At 37.7% G+C, this 16,942-nt stretch overlaps 1 protein-coding gene across 13 annotated transcripts in view; it reads left to right on the top strand.

The window, feature by feature from the left end:
* The window catches only part of AKAP9 (A-kinase anchoring protein 9), a 111,796-nt gene that overhangs the window by 15,099 nt on the left and 79,755 nt on the right, over positions 1-16,942 (top strand). For 7 of the 13 annotated variants that reach the window (XM_081931336.1, XM_081931335.1, XM_081931342.1 and 4 more), the window contains exons 2-7: positions 2,065-2,319; positions 6,704-6,748; positions 12,028-12,081; positions 12,451-12,621; positions 15,473-15,628; positions 16,278-16,475. In XM_081931336.1, the coding sequence (XP_081787462.1) occupies positions 2,065-2,319; positions 6,704-6,748; positions 12,028-12,081; positions 12,451-12,621; positions 15,473-15,628; positions 16,278-16,475 (879 nt within the window). Of the gene's footprint in view, positions 1-835; positions 1,058-2,064; positions 2,320-6,703; positions 6,749-12,027; positions 12,082-12,450; positions 12,622-15,472; positions 15,629-16,277; positions 16,476-16,942 lie in introns of those variants that run through there. The other 6 variants (XM_081931339.1, XM_081931338.1, XM_081931341.1 and 3 more) reach the window with 6 other exon arrangements.

The following is a 16,942-nucleotide window of genomic DNA, read 5'->3' as shown; positions in this document are numbered from 1 at the left end:
CTTTTACAGGATCTCTTTTGTTGACAAGCACCGAATATTTCATCAACATGATACATTTCCCTGTTCTTTTTTGACATACAAATAACCATGCTCATACATCATTTAATGATAAACTGATTTTAAAAAGCAGTATCTTTTCAGATGTGATGTGTGAAACAAATGCCACACATTCAAAATTTTATAGTTTCTGACCAAAAACCCCCCATTATGGTCACTCATCAAAGTGAGTAAGAAGCCACTCCTTCTCCCTCCTTTGTTTCTGCTCATTGATTGCAGTTACGGAATATATTTCTTTATGGACAAAAAAACACACTGTCATCCATAGGATTTTTTAATGCATGTAAGTGGGCAGATTTGCAGCTTTAAGTAAGTGTTGTATGTCAATATGGGCTGTGTAAAAGGCTAATGGAGCTGAAAGCCATTCTTTCCTCTGCTAAGAAGATAAGGCTCTTGCGCTTTCTATTGTTTACCTGAACTTGATGGGGATAGCAACAAATTAATTGGATAGTTGGAGAATCTCTAGTCAATGTGAGGTGTTGCATTTTTTTGTTTTGTTAGGATACTAATTAAATATTTACTTTCCTTTTTTTAAAAAAAAGTTTGCTAATTTAAAAGTGGAAAAGGCTATGTTAATTGGGTAAGCTAATTAAGCAGCCAAAGGAGAGCAGGAGGGAGGCAAGTGCTAAATACGTAGGTGAACATTTTTGGCTCAGCAAATCTCAAGGTCCTTCTGTGAGTGGAGCAGGAGCAGGAGCCATATGCCTGGTTGTCAGCAGTCTCATCGAGATCCAGAGACTGCAAAGTCCTGCTGGGGAAATGAAATATCTGTACTTGAAGGACAAAAGTAGCTACGTGCTGCGGCTGATTTGCAAGTACTGTTTCTCTTTTGCTAGTGGTATTTGCTGCTAGTTGGAGGTTGGCAGATATTTGGAAGAAACAGCTCATGTTCCAGCATTCAGCAACTGGGATCTTTTTTTGTCAAAAGTCTGAATCCTTTTTTTTTTTATTCATTTGGGAGTTGCGAAGAGCTTGAATGGAGGCCTGGCTTTCTGGACTGGTGAATATCATGAGCACAGCATTCTTGTATTGTATAATCTGCTAATATTGTTTCTTGATACCTGTTTTCCAAAAGGAGCAATACTTTTGCATTTGTTAGTATATGAAGTAGGTGTTTGCTTCTCTGTGTACTTTTATTACATAAAAAATAACAAGGTTTGTCACACAAAAAGGCTTCTTAAGGAACAGAAATGGATGTTGAATAGTTCATGGGGTTTTTAATATTTAATGCAAAGTAGGAAATTTGCTATTCTCCTACTAGAGCCTATATTTGGTTCCTGCTCAGAAAAATGTATTGTATTGGTTTAGTTGTGAAAATCCATTTCTATCTCATTAAAAGTGTTAAGCTGTGCAAAAGGTATTGACTTACAGTATTTGAATAGCTTACGTACTAATTGGTTTTCAGCTGTTCTTTGTCTGACTCACCTGCGACTTTATGTTCATAGGCATGTTTTGCTACAAGGTAGGGTGTCTGGTCAATTTCTTGCTGCCTTCTGTGACACTATTATGGGATTCCCTTTGATGCTCTGAATTAAGAGGGACTTTATTATTTTAACATTATGACCTGTTTTTAAAAGTTGCATTTTAAAATAACGAAATGGCTTCATGGGATGTTACTACTAATGAAAGCTGCGAGTTTGTGGAAAGGGAGTGCAAAGCAAAAGAACATCACATGCTTTAAAGGCTCATTAGGCTTTTAAATGCAAGTTTACTGGTTTTTAGTCTTTTCTAAGTAGGTATGTCACTTGCTAGTGTGAAGTCTGCAAGTTATATATATATTCATCTGATCGTGCTTCATGTTGATGTGCTGATCGTATTACACATTGCAGTTGTGATGAGGATTTCATACTTTCTATCCAGAGATACTGTACTACGTAGAGCGTTATAACATTGAGCTTTGTTTTCACCTGCAGTGATTCTGAAGGTTTATGTAGAGCACTACTAATCAGTGTCATTTGCAATAAAGAAGAAAACTTTCACTCTAACAGGATTTTCTTTTGTGTTCAGCTTGCACAGTTTAGACAAAGGAAAGCACACTCTGATGGGCAGCATGCACCCAAGAAGCAGAAGAAAAAGAAAAAGGTATCAAACACCAAAGATGAAGAATCGGTACAAGAAGGTCTGGATATTGACCAGTCTCAAGGAGAAGATGCATCCCCACACAGCTGTCAAAGAGGAGCAGCTGCTGCATCGGACTTTGCCATTGTGAGGACTTTGCACAGCGATGAATTGATCAAGCATGATCAAATATATACCACAGAAGTAAGTGTTTCTGAGATTAGAAAAACTTATTTTTATTACCATGCATTTTAAATTCAGAATCAGGAGGCTACCTCTCTGTTCCACAGTAATGGTCAGTGGTGAAACTTTGCATTTGAATGTGTTCATTAATGTAGTTTCCCATGCACGTTTTAAAAACTAAGCACTATTTGTAAAACTAATATTTTTCCGTACTTACAACTATAAATACATTTCTAATCCAATTTGTAAGGGAAGGAAACTGAATGGTTTATGAAGTGCTGATAAATAATCTGCATTTTATTAGATGGAAAATAACTTTAGAGCGTAAAAGCATGTAACTGTTTGAAGATTATTCCATGACCTATGCAAAAGAATAATTGATCATAGACTAGTTTGGTATTGGGGGTTCCATTTGTCATGTTTCATGGTCATATCCTCCAACATCTTGAGTCCCAAAACTGGGACTTGTGTCTTCTCATGTGAGATTATGGAGCCCAAAAGACATACTTTTTTCAGGGTGAGATACTTGTACAAAGTCACGCGAGATCATGACACCCAAGATGGTCACCGTGCTCTTGCGTGAAGAAATTGAATGCCCTGTTTTCTTCTGGGCAATTCCAGGGTATGCACTGTTATTCATTTGAAATGATGCTGGTAGGCAGACAGTCTGCTTGCTGTATAAAATATCTCTCACAAGACCTCTGTAGATCATGAAGGTGTATGCAAAAACTCCTCCACCAATGTACTTGTGTAAGAGGCAAAGAAGGCTGTCTATATACGTGGAAAGTCAAGCAGTCAGCCAAGTAACTAGTTACCAGGAATATAACTAAATATAAACTTTAGATGATAACGCTCCATCATGTTGTCCTCATATTCAGGTTTTTCATAGTAGTCTTTGAGGATGATGACACTGAGATATGCAGATTCTCATTAATGTAAGTTTGAATATGAAATTTCCATTTCTCATGAAGCATAGGCACTATGTGAAGATCTGCTGCTGTCTAGGTTGCCAGTCAGGTAACACATCTATTAATTTTCATTTATGCTTTCCTCAATCTAATGATAGAATTCCTGGAGCAGACTGCCACTTATATCACATGAATTATGAGTTTTAGATATGGAGCATTCAGATTATTACTTCATGATTATTGTGCAAGCTAAGAATGCTTGTGCTAATTCTTCAAGAAGTGTTGCTACTATAAAGTGTAATTTGCACTCATTCATTTTTATTTTCTGATTTTCACTTTAGAACTTGTCTCTACTGTCAGATATTGTAATCATTCACTTAACATCCTTTGAGATGCTATATATAGGGAAATTTAGTACCTCTTCAGGAAAGTGTTTGAGAGTATTATCAGTGTTCTCATCTATCAGTACAGTGATATGAGTTGACCTCAAAGAGCTCTTCTGTATAATATTTTTGAGATGAAGCAAATTCCAATGTCACAGTCTGGGAAATTGAGAGACATGCAAAGGATGTTCTGGGCTGATGTTTGAGTTTGCAAATGGATATGAAACTAGGCCTCTTAAAAGAAAGGAATAATGCAGCACAGCTTGTGTTCTTTCGGACTGTCTCATCCTAACCAAATAAGCAGACAGCTCAGTGATTGGGATTCAAATACCGACTGTACCAAGAGTTTGGGCATGTTCAATCTTCCCATATGAACCAACAGACCCTGCAGTCATCATCTGAGGCCCTTTGTGTGCCTCCATGAGAGGTCTGGAGGGTGGGAACACAAGAACAGGCCTTTTCGGTGGTGGCTCCCCACTCAGGGAGGCTTCTTCCCAGGGAGGCTTGCCTGGTGCTTTTGTTACATATCTTTAGGTGCCAGACAAAAATAATGATGATAATCAGTGGAACTTCTAACTCTCTTTATTTGAACAGGGAAGGTTGGTTTGCTTCATGGAACTCAAGGAGTAGGAAAAAACCAAAAGAACAGAAGTAATGAAAAGCACTGATATATCAGGCCCATGCAGTATGTATTTTATGTACACCACAGTAAAACAGAATGGGAAGAAAGGCTCAGATAGCTAGATTTCCCTGAGTAATGTAGTGGACTGGCATCTTATATGTACAGTACATACCTAACCATGCATGTATTAGATGACTGCATGATAATATCCTTTCAAAATATACTTTTACATTTTTACATCTCTGAGTAATTGTTCTTACTTACCATAAGGCTACAGAGGTAGGACAAAGTGAACATTTTAAAAAAAAGGAAAAATGATATGCAAAAAGTTGGTTTGGTTTTAGTAAATCTGTAAAATGAAGATTTGCAAGGCAGTCTTTGGGATTTGCCTCTTCTTTCACCCTATCACTTTTTTGCACAGTATTCTGTAAAGCTCAAATCAAGAGGACACAAAAAGGGATTATATTGTTTTCTTTTAAATATCCAGTTGTTACTTGCCTCATTTCTAGAAAGGAGTTTCCTCTTGAGTTAGCACACTTGGGCACACAGTTATTTGGATCTCAATCTCTGTGTTTATCTAATGGAATAAATCTAATTTGATCTGTTTGGCTAGGGTTTTAATGTTCAGTTATATTTCTTGGCAGAGCAAATAGCCAGTTGTAGCCAAGCATTATGCCTGAAAGTTGACCTATTTTATTTTTTTAGAACATTTAAAACCAATAACATGGTTCTCTGTGCAGTCTTGCAATTAGGTTCTATGCTTGTACAGAATGTCCTCAGAAAGTTGTAATGTTTTGCTTAGGGAGCTGGCACTCTCATGTAGAGAAAATACTGTATACATGCCCCAAGAGATGGGGTAAGTGCCTTTTTGCTCACTTATTTTCTGACTGTCTTACAACCAACATTGCTGAGAACTTTCTTGAATAGTTTTCTTTTTGGGGTTCTTAAAATTTCTATCTTGCCAGCATTACTTGTAGTCAGGGAGACCTTTTCATAACTTTCTAGGTTGTGTGGTGTATCTATTTTCTAAAAATTATTTCACTCTTTCCACCTGGTTATGCACTTAAAAAAAAATCTAAGATGGCCTACACAAAGAACATAGATTTCTAATTATCTAAGAATGAAGTTTAGCAGTTGTCTCTGTAATAGCCTTAATGAATGAGTGGAATGAAACTTCTTTTGAGGCTTTAAGACCAGGTTTTGCTCATTATGACTCCTGCTCACTTACCATAATTTTGGCATTTCTAAGATGGGTTTCCTCACAGCAAAAAATAAAATAAAATCTGAAAACAATACAAAAAATACTTCTTATACTCTCTACAGCTTTCAGTACTGATAGCCATGCCATTCTGCTGGACTGGCTCCATGGAATGGGAACTGGGGGCACCTAAGGGACTGTGAGCCTAGGAAGTAGCATTAGGAGAGTTCTTTCAACTGCCTAGAAGTTATGATGTGGCATGCTGCAGAGCACATTCATCCCCAATGACTATACCATTGGGAATGGTCATTAGGAGTTTGGGAGCAAAGTACCATCAATACATGAATGGCACACATCTGTTTCTCTATCACATCTGAATCAGGAGAAGCCCTGGAGGCCCTGGGTCACAGTGGTGGGGTGGATGAGGGAACGTAAGTTGAGATTGAATCCTGGCAAGATGGAGGCGTCGTGGGTGAATGGTACCCGTGTGTAAGAAATTTGTCAATTGCTTATTGTGGACAGGGATGCATTTCCTTTGAAGTAGCAGGAGCAGATAGAGTTTTGGAGGTGTTTTGGATTCAGCTTTGTTATTGGAGGCCCAGATAGCCTCATTGGCTAAAAGCACCTTCTACCAGCTTCTCCTGGCATGACAGCTATGGCCATTCCTGGACTGGGAGAGCTTGACCACAACAATTTAGGCATTGGTGACTGACTTTGTGGGGATTGCCTTGCACTTAACCCTGCACTTAGAGAGAGGGATGTGTGTGTGTGTGTGCGTGCGTGTGTGTGTGTGTGTGTGTAGACAAAGACACACAAACATGTGCCAGTTCCAAATGGTGTGTGGATTTGGAAGAATCAGTGGAACAAAACAACTAATTGCTATAATCACCATTTAATTAGAGCCTATGCAACATATTTTCCGCAGAGAGCAACAAGGGTCTGTGTACCCAGTTGTCCTCAGATTTGGTATCCCTGCTGTAAAGGACCTTAATTTTTGTGCAGCACATTGTTAATTCTAGGTGCTCTTAGCAATAATAAATGGTGCTTTTTATGCCTCTTGAAGTAATGACTGTTGCAGTTCCTCTCATGTGTTTTGAGTACTGCAGAGTGAAAGGGAAGGATAAAGATTTGGTGCCTGTGGCTGGGGGGGGGGGATTTCTCTTGAGAGGCAGTGGTGTTTGTTATGCTTTTCACTCCGTTTGAAATACTTTCTGGAATCATAAAAATAAAAGGATTCGGTTGTTTGAAATGGGTGTGTTTATTTTTGTCCTTTTATTTTTTTATCTTCTTTTAGCTGGAAAGTGAGATTTCCACTACAGCGGATGATTATAGCTCTGAGGTAAGAGCAAAACTGATGCTTCATGTGCTGCAGTGGGTATTCATACCTGACTGTTTTTCTGTTTAAAGACAACAGTAAAATATTTAGTAACATTTTGTATTTTTTAAATGTTGTAAATGATACATTAATGTTTGCTGAGAGAAAGTGAGTCATGTAAAATCTTTATAAATGAAAAGTAATGGTTGTGCTTTTTAAGTTCTGTGTTGTGCAGGTATGTAAAAATGCCGGGTATGTAAAAATAAGAAATAAGAACCATGCTGAAATTTGAAAGGGAAATGTTTGTATCAGAGCTTGTCCGTTACTGTTGCACCCTGTTATTTCATTATACTTTTTAGTGTTCTGGATATATCATTATTTCCTTTCTATAGCAGATTAAATGCCAAGGTGAGTAAGCTAAAATTATTAACAGGAAAGTTTTTTGGTGAGAAAATGTCTATGAAGGAAACACTCAGCATGAGCAAGACTTATAGTGACAATATTTATTTGCAAACTTGGTCAGCAACTCTGTTCAGTTGCCCATGGAAAAGTCTGTCTGTGTTCAGTGCATAGATACAGAGAAATGTAATGTTTCCGATCTCTATAACTATAGTTAAGAGATTAGAATGGGTTGTGGGCTTGCAGATTTCCTCCCATCATCTCCTGCTAATCATGATGTAGTGTTACAGCTGCAATGATGCTTCTAGTTTGGTATATATCCTAGGTATTTTATGTATAATGAGCTTCTGATTTATTTAAGTTAAATATGTTTAGTTATGACTACCAAATGAACCATTTTCACTTAACAGCTATTACTTCTGTCTTGTTTCATGTACATACCGTGCATATTAAGTGAAAAATATACAGGCTGTGTGTCTGTCTGTGGCAAGCACCAGCAGAGAATAGCAGCGGCTGTCCCATTGTCAAAGAGGCTTTATTTTGTCTCTGTTATGGCAGTAGTCTAGCGCCTGTACTGGCTTGGTGCCAGTACGCCATTGCTTGGAAGAAGCCCCAGGCAAGTGCAGACTATGGAAGATTGCTCCCAAACCACTAAATCAAGTGGAGTAAAAAATCCAGATATTCTTACAGAACACTTAGCAGGAGTAGAAAACTCCTAGTAATTATTGCAATTTGATAGTGAACACAAATGTGTAGTTCAAACACGTGTAGTTTTACAGCTAAGGTTTGCAGAGGATATTTGTTCCAAAGTTTATAATTTTAATAATAGCAACTGCATCCCAGCTCCCTAGATCTGCTTCCTCTACTCCCAGATCTATCTCCAATACAAGGTGTGCTTGAAGATTATATATTTGTGTTTTTACAATTCCCAGAACCTGAATATTTTCTGTAAACGGCAGAGATTTAAGAAAAGCCATGCATGTGCATGTGTTAATAAAGTTTGCAGGATTTCCCCCTATACTAGTATTCATTTACAGAATGTGCTACCATCCTATAAACCAGGGGTGGAAAACCTATGGCCTTGCAGTTGTTGCTGAACTCTTAACTTCCATCAGTCACAGCTTGCTTAACCAATAGTCAATTATGAAAGCTGTAGTCTAGCCAGATCTGGAAGACTACAGGTTTCCCATCTCTGCTATAGAACTATAAAATAGGATAATGGTTAAAAAAAAAGTTTATCTTCCCATTTTCCTTGTGTTGTTAGCCCTAAGCCAGTGAATTGTTATAGTGTTCCTGTTCATTTGTTGGCTGTCTGCAGGAAGCCTCCAGAACACAAGCCACCCCAAAACTAACAAAAAGAAAAAACCCCAGCTGTATTTCTAATATCAGCTACTTATAAAGCTTGATTTAGGCTGCAATTCTATACCCACTTAACTTGGATTAAGTCCTACTGAACTTAGTGAGGTTTATTTATGTGTAGACATGTATAGAATTGAACTGTTTTGTTTTTGCAGTGGTGAATATATGCAAAAGTGAATATATTTTTGTACTGAGTTCATATAGCCATTGTAACAAAACACCCCCCTGATAAATTATTACTACTATATGGTTTAAGTGGATCCTACCTGGGAGAATCTAGAATGACAGCAGCTGGAATTTTTTCAAAGGAAAATATTATCTGCTTAAAGCACCACCTTTAGCAAAACTGTCTGCCACTTTTGATAACATTAAGCTTTTGCTTAATTACTGGAGTCATGACAAATGTAAAATATTTATTGGATCCCATGCTTGCGACCAAATAACCCAGCAAGAGTGGGATAGCATTTGTGAGTTTCCTAGAGAGAATCATTCGGAGAATTTACAGCTTCAAGTAAGACTTTTACTGTATCGACATGAGACTAGTTGCTCTTTAAAACTATGGTATGCTTTCAGAATTTTAGGAGATTGATACATTTTGGGGGCCAGTTATTTACTTAATTTAAAGTAAAAATGTGATACTGACCTCTTGTGGTAGAAGGTGTTACAGTCGTACCTTGGAAGCTGAATGGAATCCATTCCTGAAGTCCGTTCGACTTCCAAAATCTTTGGAAACTAAGGTGCGGCTTCTGATTGGCTGCAGAAAGCTCCTGCAGCAAATTGGAAGCTGAGCCTGAAATTTGGGTTCCAAATAACGTTCACAAACCGGAATACTCACTTCCGGGTTTGCAGAGTTCGGGAGCCAATATGTTCGACTCGCAAGGCGTTCGTCAACCAAGGTATGACTGTACTATATTTCATACGTTCAATTGTTTTGTTGCTTTTAAGTCTTGAGCATATATCTTGTATGCTGGATAATATGGTTGCCATACGTCCAGAATTTCCTGGACATATCCAGAATACTGTAGTCAGAAGCAGCACCCGGATGGAAATGGAGGAGGGGGGTGTCCAGGAAAATCCAGACATATGGCAACCCATGTTGGCAGTGTCTTTTTTGCCACCTTCCTTAAAAATAGCTCAAAAACATCAATTGTTTTGTGTTTTTGCCATAAAAGCGAAACAGCTTTGCTTGCCCCCCCCAAAAAAGCTTAACAATTTTTGTGTTGGAATTTCACTTTTTGAAACATGACAACCCTATATAAAGGAAATGCGTTTCAAGCACATTTGCCTTAAACTTTTAACTTTCTGTTGTGCATCTGTAAGAAACACGCAGAACCATACAGTGGTACCTCGCAAGACGAATGCCTCGGAAGACGAAAAACTCGCAAGACGAAAGAGTTTTTCGTTTTTTGAGTTGCTTTGCAAGACGATTTTCCCTATGGGCTTGCTTCGTCTTGCGAAGTTTGTTTCCTTTTTCTTAAAACCGTTAATACCAGGGTGCATCCATGCTTCGCAAGACGAAAAATCCGCAAGACGAAGAAACTCGCAGAACGAATTAATTTCGTCTTGCGAGGTACCACTGTACTGAGAATTACATAGAAGGCTTCCATATGGAAAGGTAGTGATAGTTTAGGAGGGCTGTGGGATCCTAGGCACCCACATTGGAGTTTAGGAGCACTTTTGTATTTAGAGGCCCCATCTGAACTATACATTTAAAGCAGCATTATACCACTTTAAGCTTTCATGGCTCCCCTGCCCCAAATAATCCTGGGAATCATAGTTTGTTAAGGGTGCTGAGAGTTATTAGGAGACCTCCTCTTTCCTTTCGCTGAGCAACAATTCCAGAGTTAGCACATGGGGCAAGTTTCAAGCACCCTCCTGCACCGGCGGAAAGTGGTTCTTGAACTCTTTAGAAGAGGAAGATGCAAAAATGCCTCCCAGAGGCATCACTTCGCAGTGCATGGTAGCCCACTCTGGATAACCTCAATATTGGGACAAGTTTCTTCATGGAAACATAGCATCTATTTGTCTGAATCCCAACTGCTCTGAGACCTGCGGGTATAGAGCTGTATAAAATTCAATAAATAATAATAATATAAGATGGACCTAGAGTAATATGGGAGGATGGAATTCACATATGAGATGAAAAGGATGGGGAATGTAGTATGTTCTGTCCTGATAGGGAACTCATTTATATATTGTACCTTGGAGGGTTTTTTATGAATTGGTATCTGCACATTCTGCAAAAGGTTTAATGCTCTGCTGTATTCAAACCACCAGTTTATTTTCAGTAGCGCTTAATAATTCACATGCTTTCTGTGTGCCTTTACACCGTGGCGAAAATCTTCAGTACAAAATTGTTGAGTTAAAACAAAGTTTTAAGTTGGAACGAGATGACCTGGAATAATAACGGACTAGTTCAGCAGACAAATTCTGCAGCTCTTTTTATTGAACAGTAATGTTAACGACTTCTGTGTTTTGCTGTTCAGTGCTGTAAGCATAGACATTAGATTGCAGGCTACTATATTTTAATAGTGTCCTATTCCTCAGCCCAGAGTCTGGCTTTCTGGGAGTGAATTACTTACTTACTTACTTACTTACCTGCTTACTTAGCTTTTATTTATTTTGTAACATTTATACACCGCTTGTTTGCAGAAAAAACCTCAAAGCGGTTTACTAAAAAGGTAAAATAATGAAATCATCGCTTAAAATTTTACAGCAAAAAGTTAAAACAACGAAAGACTGTAACAAATTGAAACTCTCATGAACTTTCTAAACATCTGCGTAGGTTTGTCTAAATAAGAATGTTTTTAGCAGGTGCCAAAAAGAATACAGTGAAGGTGCTTCATATCAGGAGTGTTGTGGGTGCTAAGATCCCCCCCCCCATACACAATATTTTATGGGAATCTTGAGCAAATCATGGCAGAGTATTCTTTTCAAAATCATGTCACTTAAAATTTAGATATTTGGCCCTTTCATGCACCTTCATTCTCATAAGGCAATAATTCATAGAATTAACTCCCAGTGAAACACCAAAAATACATTGATAACTTATTTCTGCCAGCTTTTAAAGTCTGTCTTTTGGTGTATGTATATTACAGAAACTTTGATCTATTATCTGCTGATATGCACATCTTACTTTTGGACAGCATATTAATATCATATCTTTTAAAATAAAAAGCTGCTACATGGCAAATTGGTATGTAAATCTGAACACTGTGGATTTGGAACCCTATAAATATACAAACTGTTTATCTGAACTGGTTCAGATTTTTGTATGGAAAACATGCTATGGAAAACGGCAGTGTTCTTTGTTATATCTTACTGTCCAAAAAGCTATGGACTTACTGGCTGTATTTGCATAATTTGAGGGAGGAATAAAATGTAAACAGGCAAAGCTAGAATCTGAGGCTGTAATCCTGTGTATGTTTGCTGAGGAATAAGCCCCTTTGAATTCCATGGGACTTAATTGTGAGTAAATATGTGCAGGGTTGCATTGTAAGTTACAATTTAAATTTATAATGCATCTAGAAATTCTTTTTATACAGGTAAATGGTTGCAGTTTTTTGACAAGAACAGAGGTACCTGCAGACTTTATTAGGGTATAGTATTTAAAATTAAATCATAGTACTCAGTACTAAACACACTTGATGCTTTGCATTGGGGAATGTATCAGGATTGCTAACAGAAATTCATTTGCTTGCATGCTATAAAAGTTTACTACCTTATGTAGTTTATACATGTATGCTATTGCTTCTTCAGTAATCTTTGGAAGACAAAATTCAGTTTATAACTGATGTCACAGCAGTGCTGTATTGTTACTGCTCTTCTGGAGCAAATTATACTAACAAAACAGGTTTCCATAGCAATGTGCTAAAGTGCTATCTGATGAGAAGGAAATGTTTTAAGTATCCTCACCTTGAACAAATTTTATAAAATGCTGAGATGCTAAGGAACTTGGATTGGTTTAGGAAGAAGAATTTGGATTTGGAGAGAATTATTCTGAGCTTGGGATACAGCATTCTATAGCACGACTGGAGATGATGGAGAATGAATTGGCTGGAAAACAGCAAGAGATTGAAGAGCTAAACAGAGAGCTAGAAGAAATGAGGGCAGCATATGGTACAGAAGGATTGCAACAGGTATAATTACCTTACGTTGCTTTCTGCATGCTTTGTAGCCGTACACACAGTCCTTCAGTATTGCTTGTCATAATTCAAAGGCATTGAATGTGAGAGAGAAGTATGTCAGTGGTGTCCATGTTCATTATCATTTTGCTTTATGAAAGAATACCATATGTCGTAACGCTTTCTATCTCTTTTGGTTTTGTGTTCATGAGTTTTGCTCTTGGCTCTGTGAATTATAGCAGTAGAAAAATTGACCCTCTATTGAAAAGACATGGGGTCGTCCCATCCCCACCAATGCAGCCTATTTATGTGTTTTTGTTCTTGTTTTTAAAAAGGACAGTGCCAAAATAGCACTTGCTCCTCCTATTAAACAAGAAGAACCTTGTTACCCGAGTTGTACTACAAACAGAATGAAATCACCTGCCTAGTTCTTAAGTAAGGAAAATGACTGCTAAAATTGTGTCTGCCCCATATTATTAAAGGTTCTCTGTATGTAATGTGTATATGTGACTATAGTCCACATTGGTTTCTCATCTGTCCCTGCCCACGGTAAAGATGGGGGTGACCATGGGAACAGCATGGCTGAGCAATCTGCCCAGTCATGGAATTTTTGTGCAACCATACTGGAACAAGATTTCAGCCAGCCATGTAGATTCACTGCTGGGTAATTTGCATGCACGCCATGCACATTTAGATAATTTACATGTGTGTCAATGGGCAATGTACACATGTACATCTGATTTATAGATGTAGATGTATAGAGTGGCTGGGGCAACCCTGTCATACGGGCAGTGTACAAAAAAGAAATTATTATAAATTATTATTTGGCCTTTGGCCTGGTGCTTCTGTGTATCAGCTGACAGAGGACAGTGCCAACTGCAAACCAAACAAAAATCCGGAGGGGAAATTCGAAACATGTTGAAGGAAATTATTGCGTCTATTTGCAAACCCACTCCATTCCTAAAAATAGTTTTCATAATGTGTTTTGAGTGTGACAAGTCTTTGTCAGTGGCAGTAGTCACTACTTGTTTCCTGAGTGAGGGGCTTCTTTATATTAGGGAGAGTGCTTTATAGCCCAAGCTTTCTGTGCAACCCCTTTCCCTTTGTATCCCCCATAATCCCATCCCAAAAACTATTCCAGAAAGTGTAGAGATAACCTGATGCAGCAAGGAGCAGTGGAAGAAGAACCAGGAAATGGGGAGTGTATTCAAGCACTTGGAAGGTGGCACGTGATTCTTTGGTTCTTGGCCATTGTTTGTTCTGATAGGCCAGATAATTCTTATTCTTACCAAGCATCTGGTTTTTTAAAAAATACCTTAAATCAAGGAAATTGTATATGCTGCCTTGGCCCCATTGGAGTCAAAAGGTGGGATAAATATTTGATTAAATAAAAATTAATAAATGAACAACTATAGTTGTTTGCTGCATTTAATTGAAGCTGCTTTTGGACCAAATTCATTTAGCTTAGTAGTGTACCTTTTCATGTAGGTTGTCTTGTTTTTCCTTTGATACTTTGCTGTTTAGATTGTATGCGTGAGCATTCATTTGTGCTTTGCATTGTACATTGTCACTCTACATGGAGATTATTTGGAGAGGTTGTGAGCTTTTTGCTTGGTTCTGCAATCTTGAATGAATGAATGAAAAAGGATCTAGATTTTAAAAACATACTGCATACTGCTGTGCTAATTACTTATCTTAGATACTCCTTTAGACTGTACAACCTTGTACCAGTTTGACATTCTTGATTTAATTCTACTCTTAGCATTTTTGCTTTTCAATGAGAGCTAACTGGTGCATGTTTTCTGCTTTACATTGAAACAATTTTTGTTTGTCTAGAATTTAAAAAGCTCCCATTTTTATGCTAAAACTCAATCCTTTGGATTGGTTGAATAGTCTCAGAAGAGAATATTTACCTGAGATGTGTGGCACATGGATTCTTTTGCTTTCCTTTCGTTCACCTTCTGTCTTGTATTACTTTTTCAGATGCTTTGCCCACATGTATGCCCATTTAGTATTCCATGTTTATTTTTATGCAATATTGCAGAAAAACCCTAAAATTGTGCTGTCGTTTGATTGTGTACCAGAATATACCTGAGTGGATGTACAGAGGTCAGGGATTTATAAATGCCAGACATTGCATCTTTTGCAACTGGTAGGAACAGATTACAGACTTGGAAGAGCATTTGCTATGCTTTGGGTGTGGGTAGAAGCTTTTAAAAATGACTTGAATGTGGATTTTAATAGTGGCAACTATTTTGTACAAAGTGGTAACTGTCAGCACTCCTTTGTTCAGAATTTTTAAGATATGGCAGTATTTAATCGTTTGTAGACTCTAAATCTTATATTGAAGTGCAAGGTCCATCAAGTTTGACAGGAAGAGAGAGGCTTTGGGTCTCTCCTGGAGAAGGTTCCAGTCCTTTCCCAAATCCATTACTGTTCAGTCACCATTACCTTCATCACTGAGGCCAGTGGAACTGGCAGAGCAAAGGGTTGCAACAAGGTCTGCTTTATTTCTGCAATATTTCTAGTATTGTCTCTGAATTCTGCAGTCTGCTTATATATATTCCAGTTTTTATTAAAACAGTTCCAAAATCTTCCTCTGGGGAAAAGCTTTAGAATGGGGGACAGGAGAGTTCAGTTTAAACCTCTTTAAAAATAGAACTTTTAAAGGGCCATCAAATATTCGCCTTTTAAAGTGTTAATTCGGGAAACAATGTTCCTGGTCAATAAATATGTATTCTTTTACACAATCGTACTTGGAAAGCTATGCTGGAAACACCAGGAGCAGAATGTATCTTTTAGTGTTTCTCCAGAATAGCTGCTGCTGATATGAACCATGTTAATACTACAATTTCACCTCCTTTAGTTACAAGAATTTGAGGCTGCTATCAAAAAAAGAGATGACATTATCACACAGCTCACTGCTAATCTGCAACAAGCAAGGAAAGAAAAGGATGAAACAATGAAGGAATTTTTGGAATTGACTGAACAGAGTCAAAAACTGCAAATTCAGTTTCAACATGTAAGTTATTGGTAACAAAATTTATTAGCCTTGAAGGCAGTGCCAAAATACATACAAGGCAGCCTGTCTCCTCTTCCATTGGGAAGTCCTGCTTCTGAAGGTTCAGTATGATATATTGATGTCTCCCACTGCCCACCCCCCACACTGTGCAGGGATTAGTCCCAGTGAATAAAGTGGGACTTACCTCAGTGCAAACTGTTTGCAATTCTGTTAAAGCTAATAAATTTTGTGGGCTTATTTATGAGGTTGCTCTGAAGGTGCGGCCAATAAATTGGCTTGCCTAATCACACTACAGGTTAACTGCTACAGCTTGGCTTATACTTTTTGTTCCTTGTAATTTGGGCACTACGGAAAGAGAATGTATATCTGACATCATGCGACCTTTATTGGGACAAATAATTTTGTCTCATTGCATCCAAGACAGTTTGCTTCACAAAAATGACCCACAAAAATACAGTGGCGGAAAGGCTGAGCGGGCCCATATTGTACTCCAGGCTTGCAGAGAGTAACAACATTAATTCTCTAGAATACAACGAATGTGCTGCTTTAATGGAAAAGAAATGAAGAATGCTAATTGGCTCCAACCACCATATAATTTGATAATTGTTATTCAAGCAGTTGATCTTTAATAAGTAATTCTGTGTATAAGTTGCAGGCAAGTGAAGCTTTAAGGAACACTAGTCATAGCAGCACGGCTGCTGACTTACTGCAAGCAAAACAGCAGATCCTTGCATATCAGCAACAGCTAGAAGAACAGGAGCAGCTATTGAAGAATTATCAAGTGAAAAATGAAGACTTTGAACTGCAAGTTTCCCTTTTGCAACAGAGAGTCACTGCCTTCGAAATGGTATATTTCTCATTAAGCTTGTGTTTTTTAGAGGCATGTGGTGATGGTTGAAAAGAGATATAATCTCTTTGCTTCAAGTGTATAGGATTAACTAATTGTTACAGCATGCTAACACGGGAACACACTGCGTATTTGTGTGAGTGTTATGAAAAAGTGCTTCCTTTTAGAATTATTGAAAATATTGTTCTAAACCACTGTGATATATTTCTATGGTACTGCAGTATATAAATATGTTGACAACTAAATAAACAAATTAAATATATGCAACCTCAAAAAAACTGAAATGAATTTGGACCTCTTAGAATATCATATATGGAAGATACCTTGATGCCATATAAATGGTCAAGAATTTATCAGTTCTTATGCAAAATTTGAACAACTTCATTGACAACCATCAAAGGCAGTGTTGAACTAGATTTTCATGTTTTTGTGTCTTTTTGTAATATATTAATAATACATGTTGTTTG

Source organism: Podarcis melisellensis (assembly GCF_964234715.1).
Source record: "Podarcis melisellensis genome assembly, chromosome: 12".
NCBI classification, from domain to species: domain Eukaryota; kingdom Metazoa; phylum Chordata; class Lepidosauria; order Squamata; family Lacertidae; genus Podarcis; species Podarcis melisellensis.
Note: the sequence above shows the minus strand (reverse complement) of the source record. Positions and strands in the feature narration are given on the sequence as shown.